Source organism: Euprymna scolopes, chromosome 13 (genome assembly GCF_053919585.1).
Source record: "Euprymna scolopes isolate OS-2025 chromosome 13, ASM5391958v1, whole genome shotgun sequence".
Lineage (NCBI taxonomy): Eukaryota > Metazoa > Mollusca > Cephalopoda > Sepiida > Sepiolidae > Euprymna > Euprymna scolopes.
Genome location: NC_136494.1, coordinates 64,469,239 through 64,481,738, shown reverse-complemented (window position 1 = coordinate 64,481,738; position 12,500 = coordinate 64,469,239). Strand labels below are relative to the sequence as shown.

At 30.6% G+C, this 12,500-nt stretch overlaps 1 protein-coding gene across 1 annotated transcript in view; it reads right to left on the bottom strand.

Annotated features, from left to right (window-relative positions):
- LOC145292051 (dynein axonemal heavy chain 5-like) overlaps positions 1 to 12,500 on the bottom strand; it is a 579,775-nt gene that overhangs the window by 177,936 nt on the left and 389,339 nt on the right. Inside the window, exons 57-60 of the mRNA XM_080138079.1 lie at positions 11,071 to 11,224; positions 8,457 to 8,621; positions 3,413 to 3,601; positions 1,300 to 1,456 (exon numbers count right to left, since the gene is read on the bottom strand). Of these exons, the coding sequence (XP_079994205.1) occupies positions 1,300 to 1,456; positions 3,413 to 3,601; positions 8,457 to 8,621; positions 11,071 to 11,224 (665 nt within the window). The remainder of the gene's footprint in view (positions 1 to 1,299; positions 1,457 to 3,412; positions 3,602 to 8,456; positions 8,622 to 11,070; positions 11,225 to 12,500) is intronic.

The window sequence follows — 12,500 nt, the reverse complement described above, 5'->3', positions numbered from 1 at the left end:
AAAAAAGTCTATTTTCATGGTTCACTTTATGTAAAGTGAACTTTAAATCAGTTGTTTAACACATTAAAGTGTATCAACAAAAAGTTGATATGTCTATTCTCTTATATGATGTGTTTATTAAATTAGGAATTATCAGCAAATAAAATAACTTGTGTAATACCATATCAACGAAAATGTTACTTTCTATTGTCGTATCTGTTTTTTCAAATTTCAAGTATCCCCATAAAACACTGCAATTTACATTCATTTGATAAAAATACATGAAAAGCATTTATATATGTTTCCAAATCTTGTGTCCTTCAAAAAGCATAGATCGAAGAATTGTTTTAAAAAATTATGATGGTTGAGTGACTTTTCTTCATTTTGGACGGCCATTTATTTTTTAATATAATTTTGTCACACATGCACATTGACTGATATATGAATCTTAATTATTAAACCAACGTTGACTATATATATATATAAAGAATATAGTAATAAAAGTTTTTATTTTAGCTATGTTGAAAAATAATGTTATGAAGTAATACATTTAGAAAAGAAAAATAATTGATTGTTCTCTAATCCTGAAAACTCATCATTCGCAATCTGAAGAATCAGAATCTTCTATCCCATTAGACTGCTGCATTTCATTATTTTTATTTAACTACATTAAAACAATCTACACACTGGCAAAGATTGGTACAAGGCAGTGTTTGACGAACACAAGAACAACACCTGGAGTCACAGCTGTTCTTCTTATAGTTACACTTTACTGAGTTGATTAATGTTGATAGAGATTTTGGAAGGCTACTGCTTTATCTTCACATTTACCTCCCTTGTATGATTTTTACACTCAACTTTTGCAATAAAATAATCAAATTAAATTGCAAATTATTAAAAAAAAAAAAATGCGCATCGTTCACCTGGAGATCTTTTTAAATTTAGAATTTCGGGATCGAAACTCTCAGAATCAAGTAAATCTTTTTCATATAGCTTGTGCGTCGACGGAATGACACGAAAATCGAGGCTGGCCCATCGTCTAGTAGCTCTACTTACGTACTGAGTGCTGTTGGAGTAAAAAGTAAAACTCAAAACATAAAATATTATATCTTCTTATAACATTTTATGTGGGTACATGAAATAATAAATCTGATTTCATTTATCAACGTCTCCCTGAAAAGAGATGGGGGTTCATTTCCAGAGAATAATAATAATAATAATAATAATAATAATAATAATAATAATAATAATAATAATAATAATAATAATAATATAGGGAGGTAGATAGATAGATAGATAGATAGATAGATAGATCCTTACCAGTGTTCATTCTCTCTGCAAGTTGACCAATCTCGTTCTTCTTCTCAGAGTAAATCTGTTTGTAGCCGGATATAAAAGACAAATACGATTTTGGTGTGACGTGTGTCTGCCGCCGGTAGCGTTGGAAATAATCCACAGACATTTCTGCCACGCTGTCCTGAGAAAGCAAACAGACAGAAATAAATCAAGAGAACCAACGTTAAGTTGGATTTACTTCTCACACAAAACTAGTCATTATTTTATGTATTACTAGCAGTACTTACCCAGCGATGCCCGGGTTGTAACTAAAATAAAATAAACATTTTTATACTCATCTGAAGTAAAACTAACTTCATTTTCAGCATACGCGTCTGCGCACGCGCGTGTGTGAATATAATGTACTGTATTACTTAGCTCATTTAAAATGTTCCGATCCGGAATAAGTATTTTTCTGAATAAATTTAAGCGAAATACAATTTTTGTAGCAAATACATGGTCTAACAAGCAGAGAGAGAAAAATGGCTATTCAGAATAAAATACTGATTTTGTTATAGATGGCAGACTTCAGAAATCCGATAATGTAAATGTATACATAAGATTGGACGTTAATTTAAAAGAATTTCTTATGAATAAAAACATATTGGAAAATTAATATTGAAGACTATATAAGAAACATATAGGAAACATAATAATGAACATATATTCTTAATATGCATGCATTCAATCTACATGTTTAGCGGAAACTGCTATTTTAAATGTAAGTGTGGTCAACACAGTTCTTTTATACATATAGGCGGAAAATTCTGCAATTACTATTTCAAATTAAAGCATAGAATGCACTTGATTGTGTATCAATCTCTTGTTTCTCATTCTAACAGATTCACAATAAAACCCTGCCTTTTCTTGCAAATTGTTTTCAGACGTTAAAATTATGCAGGTTCAGGCGATAATTCAGGCGATAATTTCCTTCTAATGCGTTTTATATAAATCATGTGTTTACTTTTTTGATTTACGAGTTCTTGAGTTGCTAAATATTCTGCACGTTTGCCATGCAATTTGTTCAGAACTTGGATTATTTATAGTATTTTAATTTTTTTGTATAATCTATGTGAACTGGATTCGATGTGTTTTCAGTGGAAGGGGCTTGTCTGAGCCTCAATCTCTGATTCTTTCTTCTAAGAAATTCACAGTAAAAAAAACCATCTTACTACTGCGTAGGACTTTCTTTCTAGTCGATTATACTATCCCACACAGCTTCACTTGTTTTTTTTTTGTATTTTTTTTCATGCAATGTCTATTTCTGTCCTAATTATTTATTTTCTTGTTACTAAAATAGTTGTTTGTGTTTGTTCTTTATTGCACCATTTCGTCTAATATTAAAAAAAAATGCACAACAATGTATAAATAAGAAATATGAAACCAAATTCTATGCCATCTATTTATGCATTTTTCAATAAATGAAATCAATATAAGTCAAATATTTCGATCAACGCCTTGATTAATGAGTTATAGACATTGCCATTTTTTTTTCCTCGTCGCCGAACTTTAACGATAAACAGCGAAGACTGCCGACCTACTATAGTGTATGGTGTCGGGGAACGTTGTTAATGTCTTAAACTTGTGTAGAGAGATTTGTCTATAACTCTCTTATAAAAGCCTGCGTTAGCCGAAATATTGTTTTGATTTATTGAAAATATAAAGCGTAGAATTTGGTTTCAAATATGATCTTATATATTTTAGTCCCAATTTTTACAATGCCCGAGAGGCACGCGGCGATAAGTATTAAAGAAATTGCCAGTTATTTTTTCTTGAAAGGTTACGAATTAGCAAAGCACGGAAGACACTCTAAGATAATGGTTAAGTGTTAGGTAGATGATGATTCAACAAGATCAGTTATGGTGGAAGTATGACTAGGTTATCTAAGAGGATGACAGTTGGATGAAAATCGTCACCACGAAACGATTGGAAACAATGAGCGGAATGAACAGAAGATTACTGAAGAGGAATTTTATTATTTAAAAGTCCGGTTCAACAAGTATTTGTTTATATTACATTTGAAGACGATCGGAGGTCAATTATTGGACTAAATACACACACGAATGATCAAAATATAAATAATTCAAAAGATACTAACTTGATAAACTCCCATGGTATCAACAACTGCTTTCTTCACTGCAGGTGAACAGACTATGTCATAGGTTGACAGAAAATGATTTGATACGGCGATCAAAGCATCCTTCGGCCAACGCTGAAACCAGTCCATTGTGCAGCCGGATATGAGGCCAGGGAATTTAAGAGATCGGCTTCGGAACTTTTCACCCACCTGTAAACACAAAACGAATATATATATATATATATATATATATATATATATATATATATATATATATATATATATATATATATATATATAAATCATGACATACTCATTTTTTAATATAATAGTTCCAACATAATAGATATTTTTTGATAAAAATTGTCGTTTCCTCAGTACAGATTCCAGAATAGCACTTTTATAATACAACAAAAATAATTGACAAGATATGAAAAAAATGGGTTGGGATCACGAACATTAATACCTTCATTAAAAATACTTATATATTTATATATATAAATGTCTTCAACACAGATGGTTGATATGTTAAAAACACGAGGGGTGATAATCACTTCCCGATGTAGTTTTAACAGAATGAAAATGTGTCAAGATACGTACAAACTTTGTATTTTGTTTTCGAACATATCTGATGAGATATAACTACGAAAATTTTAAAATAATATAAAATTTAAAATTGTCTGGTTTATGTCGAAACAATTGTAATATTCGACAAAATTCAAATATGAAATTATTCCTTCTTGTTTTTTTTGCTTTTTTTGGTTTTTGCTCGATTACTGAAATGTTAATCATGTTGCTTAATATTTGAGTCAAATCACATGGTTTAAATTCTTATTGATATATGTACATTATCATTGTTTAATTGATTTTAAATATATTAAACACTTGGAATGATCTCTTCTAATATATATATATATATATATATATATATATATATATATATATATATATATATATATATATGCTTTATTTTTTTTTACCGTTTTATCTGTTTGGTTTCAGATGTTGGACCATGTTTACGATCCAACAGCATCGTCAGACCTTACAGAAATGGTTTATAGTATTTGAAAGAAGTGTTTTAGAAGCTTCTAAAACACTTCTTCCAAATACTAACAACCATTTCTGTAAGGTCTGACGAGGCTGTTGGATCGTAAACATGGTCCAACATCTGAAACATACGTAAACAAACAGATAAAACGGTAATAAAAAAAATAAAACACATATTTGATCTGCAGTAGTATTGAGCACTCTCTTCAGGTTTTTACAAATTACCAGTTTTACCATATATATATATATATATATATATATATATATATATATATATATATATATACTTAGAGATAAGGATATATAATGAGAGTGGCACATATATATATATATATATATGCAGACACACATACACACACGTATGCATATACCTATAAAGTTAAGCTTTTTTTCTCGCTTTGACATTGATATTAAAAACTTTTCAATTAAAAAATTATTTGAACGAACTTCTTAATATACTCAGTCATGGATATGCGAGCGACTTCATGAAGGTTTACTAATTTGCATATTCCTTTGAAAAACGAGCGCTAATTAATTGTTCAGTTTTTATGGTTTCTCATTAGATGATTGGCTTTATTAGACTATTACGCAGAATTCGTTTTAAGCATAGTTTCTACTCTGTGCTTAATTGCGTAGAATTTAGGATAAAACCGTAATCGTACACTGACATACATATCAATGATAAATATTTCTTATGTGTTATATCTCCCCTCTTTGGTTTTTTTTATACATAAAGTAAATTTCACAGTGTATAAGAATTATTTGATACTGCAGATATTCGTATCCTATTTTCAACGAGGGGAGATATAGTCCATTGCTCAGAATTTAATATATTAAGGCTCAATGGAAAGGTAATGACCTGAATTGCGTAGTGAGTTATGTGATGGACGTCTCAATATTAAATAATAAATGTTTAAATTTCAACTGTATTTCTCGCCGTTAACGTTGTCTGTGCTGTTTATTCCTTGCTAATGGAGTCAGAGATGGCTTTGTAGCCGGGTTTTAATCTCCCGACCGTCTGTAATCGTAACTCCCTACACTAGTGTTGTAGGCATTAAAAATATATTAAATAATTATAGTAATAATTATCTATCTATCTATCTATCTATCTATCTATCTATCTCTCTCTCTCTCTCTCTCTCTCTCTCTCTCTCTCTCTATATATATATATATATATATATATATATATATGTATACATATATATAATATGTAGATATATAAATATATATATATAAATAAATAAATAAATATATATATATATATATATATATATATATATATATATATATATATACTAGCAGTTCCGCCCGGCTTTGCTTGGGCCCTGTGTACTGTTCATAAGTTTATGTGCATATGTGTATATTAAAAAGTGTGAATATGTAAAGTAATGCCTTTCTGTATAATAGTCTTTCTTAACTACCATAGAGAAAAGACAGATAAACATTTTCACTTTTATAGATATATAGATAGATACATAGATAGATTGAATGCAATATATAGTAATAATTTAAAAAAATATAAAAAAAAGACTCATGCACCACCACCGAAAATCGAAATCAAAACGTTCAGCTCACGATTTATTTTGCCTCTGTCGTCAATACGAAAAATATATAGATATTTATATACTAGCATTTCAGCCTGGCGTTGCCCGGGAGGTTGGAGATGTATGTTGAGCAAAAAAAAAAAAAAAATACGGTCAATTTTTTAAAAACTTATGACCCCTTAACATTTATTGTTTTGGGTTCAAATCAAGTTATTAAGTTAGATCCATGTCAAAGGAACCTATATCTAAAATTCCAAGTGTTTAATCCCAAAATTGTCAGAGGAGTTTGGTAGAGTTCTCAAAGGCCAAATCGTTGAGCTTTGACCTCTTAATTTCAAATTTCTGGCCGAAAACCGATTACAAAGATTTTCCCAAATCTCATGACACTGTATATCAAACTTCGAGTCTGTAGACTTAAAATTGACAGTTATTGGAAAATGTACACAGACACACACACACACACACACACACACAGACACGTTCACTTTTATATATATAATAGAAAGATCGGACGCAATATATCGTGTTGATTTAAAAAGTTAAAAGAAAAAAGAACTCGTGTGCCACCACCGAGAATCGAAACCAAAATTCTCAGCATGCGATTTATTTTTGCCTCGGTCGCCAATAACTGAGCTATGAAGACATATTTAGTGTGAGGCTAAAAATTACCACATGAACCTATAGCTACTACGTTAGGAGTTCATAATGCCGGCGTTCAACCTTCACCTGGCAAATTTCACTTTTTTTTTCACACTTTTGCACAAATTTTTCCGGGCTAAACCCCAAATATAAAGTTTCGCATGTATTCAAATACCTTATACAGGGTGACCAAAAAAATAAAAAAAAACAAAAGCTAAATGGAGGCCATCTAGAACATATGCTGTAGAACGGAGAAAAAAATGCCAAAGACCCTACTGTTTTGATGTGATGTTTTGAATATAATAAACTAGTTATGACCAAAGTTTCATTTCATTCGGACAAAACACTAAGAAACTGGGCCTAATTAAAGTTGGGGCCTGTTTTTTTTGGGTCGCCCTGTATATGAAGTTTCATGTCTGTAGACCAGAAACTCTAGGAGAAGTTTGGTAGGCAAAATTTGTAAACAATTAATTAAAGTGAATGTTTAAATGAATATGCAAATTAGCAGATCTTTTGATAGTGAATGCAATTACACGAACCATCTATAACAAGATTGTATTTTCTTTTTAAATAGAGAAAGGGATTTTAGTATGAATATCAATGCACACACGAAAAAAAAAACGAATTTATAGGAGTATAGAAGATTTTCTGTATTTATGTCCTATTTGTTGACATGTCGGAATACAAAAGATCTTTCGAAAAAACGAAAACGTTTCTTTCAGTAGCACATAATTTTCACTGATCCTTTGGTTTTCTCTAGTGTGAATATATATATATAATTATTTTTTTACTACAATAATTATTAAATATCTACGGACACTAGTGTTTCATCCTTTCGGGAATCTTTAGTGCAGGGTGTCACGATTAATACCAGTCGAACGATTCGAACCCCGCATCACGAGACATCTCTGGCTCGATTTAGCGAAGACACACACACACACACACACACACACACACACACACACACACATATATATATATATTTTAAATATTAATTATTAATTAATAATTACTACATACATAAAAGTAAGTCATCTATATACATGCATGTTTCAGAGTTTACTCTTCAACAGTATGGCTGGACTTTTATTGACAAGGATCGATCCTACATCAGTATAGCTTTATATATATATACAAGGTGCCTTCGATAAGTTTTCAAACTTCTTTTGTACAGGCATTTACAATTGACTCTTGAAAATTCAGTATGTTTTTGCCATAATCTTACGAGATGACTAACAACTTTTTAAGATTTCAGATTCAAAGGAACAGCTACTGAAGGAATTGAAATACACCCTACTAAAGCCCGATCCACAGCTGATGAATTTCAAAAATGCAATCCGGACGTGAGAACACTTTAGAAGAGCGATATGCAATAAAATTCTGTTTGAAACGTGGAAAATGCCACCGCAACGTATGGGATTCTTCAGACTGCTTTTGGACCATCTTGCATGCATCGAGCATCACTTTTGAGTGGCATTTCATGACTGATTTGAATAAAATATAGAAGTTAAAATTAAAAAAAAAAAATTAATGCGTCTATGGCGTGGAAAGAATGCTTTTATTCTTTTATTTCTTTCAAAGCAAACGTAAACTTTAAATTGCAAACGTGTAATGCAACTGGGGTTGTTGACAGAGTATACATTGAGTTGAAATAAGGAGTGATTTCTAATGTTGGTCGGATGAACGTAGTAAATTCTGGAAACATGGGAGATTTGTTGTCATTCGAACTGCAGTGAATACGACCTTTTTTTTCCGTCGGAAATCACCGGTAACAACATGTGCGAGTAAACGAAAGGAAACTGTCTCTTAAAGAGATTGTTTTAAGCTAAACTCACAGGTGAAAAGCAGAGGACCACATGTAAATTTTTACGTATACGACTCAGGTAATAATCATAGAGATTCTCATTGGTTGGTGGACGTCTTGGAAAATCTTTCTTCATGTGACCAATCAATTCTTGTAGAATTTCATCGATCTCATCGCGGGCAAAAAGATTGGATACCTGAAATGGAACCAGATATGCATAAGAGTTAATAAACTTTCTCTTTTTATATACTTAATATTTAAATAGCCCTTATATATATATATATATATATATATATATATATATATATATATATATATATATATATATATATATATATATATACAAATAAGTTACAACTTCTCAAAATTAAAAGCCACTCGATGATAAGAGTTAATTAAATGGATAGATTATCACTTATTATTATTATTATTATTATTATTATTATTATTATTATTATTATTATTATTATTATTATTATTCAACCCCAGCCATCCCTCTGATCACAAATTCCCCATTTTTTAAAAGTTTTTTTTTTCGGGATTATTCCTAGTGCGCTCACTATTATTGGTGTTATATTGACTTCCTTCATCTCCATATCCTCTCAATGTTAACAAATTCCTAATGAACCGCCCCCTTAAGTAAACACTTCATCAAATCTCCACACTAACGTAATGTACTTGCAATAACCCTTATCCCTGAGTGGCTTCCGGGCCTTGATATGTGGTGAACACTGTGTAAAAAAAAAGAAGCTCTTTGTCCAGTTTCTTCTATTATTATTATTATTATTATTATTATTATTATTATTATTATTATTATCATTAGTAGTAGTAGTAGTAGTAGTAGTGATGGTTGCTATTATTATTATTATTACTATTATTATTATTATTATTATTATTATTATTATTATTATTATATTGTATGAATTCAACGATTTTATTGTTGGCATTGGTTTCCCCGATATTTTCTATTCAGAATTATTTCTAGAAAGACATCGGGTATTTACGGGAGGGACCACGAGAAGATTGCCAATATCCTAAGTTAATGTGATTTTTATGGAACGAACTAGTCGTCAATCTGTGCCGTTAATCATCTTCACTTCCCGCTTGTTAGTTAAATGACGAAGAATACTATGAGAGGATTAAAAATTTGATTACTTATGATGATGATTTATGACAAGTATTTGTTGACAATTGATTTGAAGTAAACTATATTATAGCCCGTGAGAAAGAAATTCCATGATTATAAGTTCCACAAGTCGGAAGTTCTTGGAAAGAAACTTTGTTCATTAAATTTGCGTTTGATCTTCATACGAAAAAGAATTCCTTTCATTTGTGGTACCAAGACTTGTTAGTAGTAAATTTTTATGGAGGGAATATGTTTGCTAATCTCTATTTTGAAGACGATTTTTTGGGAGAAGTAGAAATCAACGAATAAATATAATATTTGTTGTAATAATTAAAAATGTAAGAATATTTTCGTCAATCACGTTGTAGGAAATGATGTTGGTATTGAATAGAAAATATTGACTTAGGAATTCTTCCTTTTTTTCCTGTAATGGTGGACTTTTTAAGGGATAAAACAGAGTTCATTATAATATATATATATATATATATATATATATATATATATATATATATATATATATATATATATATATATATATATATAAAGAGAGAACGGGAGTAAAAAAAACATCGCAAAAGAGATTGCGGAAGAGGAAATAAAATAGAAAAAGAATGAAAGAGGGGGAATCAAACGAGAATACAGAGAGAGAGAGAGAGAGAGAGAGAGAGAGAGAGAGAGAGAGAGAGAGAGAGAGAGAGAGAGAGATAATAATAAAATACAAAGAGAGGACGAGGAACAACGAGTTGTGCCAGAAATTTCGTGAAAAATATTGAATAATTCCACCTCGTCTTTCCAAGCTTATAACTCATCGAAAAATGTAATTCAAGCCCTAATTTTTTTTTCAATTAAAGGAGCAAGGACCAAGGTTTCATTAAAAAAAAAGAGAAAACAAACAACGTGTTTTTTGTTAAAAAGGTTTTAAACTTCGGACTAATTTCTAAAAAAACACTACTTTTTTTTTGTTTTAAATTTGAATATATTATTTATTGACATTTTCTCTTCAATTTGTGATATATAAAACTTTGGTGAGTAAATTAATTATTTACTTTTTAATAGACACTTGAAAATGAAGGGGGCGTGAATAAAAAAAAACGTTTGTCTAAAATATTATATCCAGTTTATTGGAAAGTGCATAAAATTTCACATTGACCCTGAAAATATCGTAGAAATAGAATCAATAGAAAAATTTGATAGATTTTTAAAGTTTAAAAATTGAAAAATATTGAGTTCGTAAAATTCATTACTGTTTAAAAAAAAAAAAAAAAAATTTCTGTTACTTTTAACACAACTTTAATAGTTTATTTTGGAAGTATAATCCATAAAGAAAATAAACATCCCGCTTTTAAAAGAGAAATTACGAGTTTTTTTATATTTTATTCGCAGTTTCGTGTTAGGGGTGTCAAAAATGCCTACAAAAATTCTAATACACCTACGAGAACACACACACATACTGAAAGAGAGAGAGAGAGAGAGAGAGAGAGAGAGAGAGAGAGAGAGAGAGAGAGAGAGATTTACGTACTTCCCCAGAGGCCAGAATATTATTGAGATATTCAAGAAAGGCTTCATCTTTGATTTCATTATCCGTAAAAAGAAATGTAATCCCTTTGCCGTGTTGCCCTGCCGTACGATAGAGAAACTTCAGGTCTTCCATCAAGTTGGATGTATTGTAAGATCTGCAAAATATGACAAAAATAAAGAGCAATGTGTTTATAATATATCAGCAAGACAACTTGTCGTTTTCTGGGATTAATTTTTTGCCCAGTTCATATCACATATCTTTTTTACTCATATAATTTTACATTTTACGCATTCGATTTTTAGGGTGGGACTCAAAGGATTTATTCAGCATTAAGTGAGTGGGTCGTGAGTATAGTGACATTAATTGAAATAAATATCGGTAAAATTATAGTCTGTCACCCACTTGAGGCACATTCGGCGTTTCCTAGAAAATGATGACCCATGTGAGCTCTTGCTTATATGTTTAAAGAACTAATGCTGAATAAACGCGAAAATGTCCAGCCTTTTACAACGGTTTCATATTCCATCAACTTTTAGCAAATCATATATTTTTTTATAAAGAGTAGATCGTTGCTCGAAATATTAAAATTAAAATTATAATAGAACCCATAATTTGAAATGCCTTTATATTTTCCATAAGGTTATTTCTTATTTGTCAAAGTAACAAAATTCATTATTTTAAGCCGAGAAATACACTGTTCCAGCTCTTGCTAACATGTCTCAAATTAGAACTAATCTCCCTCAAGCTCTCCAATTTAAGAAAAGGGGCCATCTAACTTTTTTTTACAAGGGTGTCACTTATCAAATTCCAAAAGCCACTCGAGGAAAGAGTTAGTGGTCTTTGAGACAACAAGAATTTGATTATTTAAAGGGACGGCTCAACAAGAGTTCCAAAGACGGGAAATTCTAGAAAAATAGCTTTGTTCATGGACGTTGTATTTAGATTTGTTGTAGATTTGTAAACAGGTAGAGAGTATGGAAAATTGTTGATAGTAGTTGTAGTTAGACGAGTCGTTTTTGTGAAAATTTTGCAGGGGACCATAGATTTAAGCTCAGATTAGCACTTGTCATGAAAATAACAATAGAGCAGAAACAGGCTCGCAATGTCTCTTCTGTGTGAAGGATATTGAAAGGAGGAGAAAAAGGCGTCTTCTACTAGGCTTCAGACCTGATTTTGAACTTTGTCAACGCATGATAAGATACTCCGAGATGCTTCTCATCAAATGTAGCAACAGTACTCCAATTTAGGACGTATTTGGCAGTTAACTTCTTCTTAAAAAAGTAAAATCTTGCTCTTTCATCATTTCATAGTGCAAAATATACCCTTTTTTATATATATTCTATTTCGCTAATGAATGGAAAAAATTCATGTCAATATCGATGGGGGATATCACTTTAAGTGTAAAACCATAGGAACAATATTTGATAATA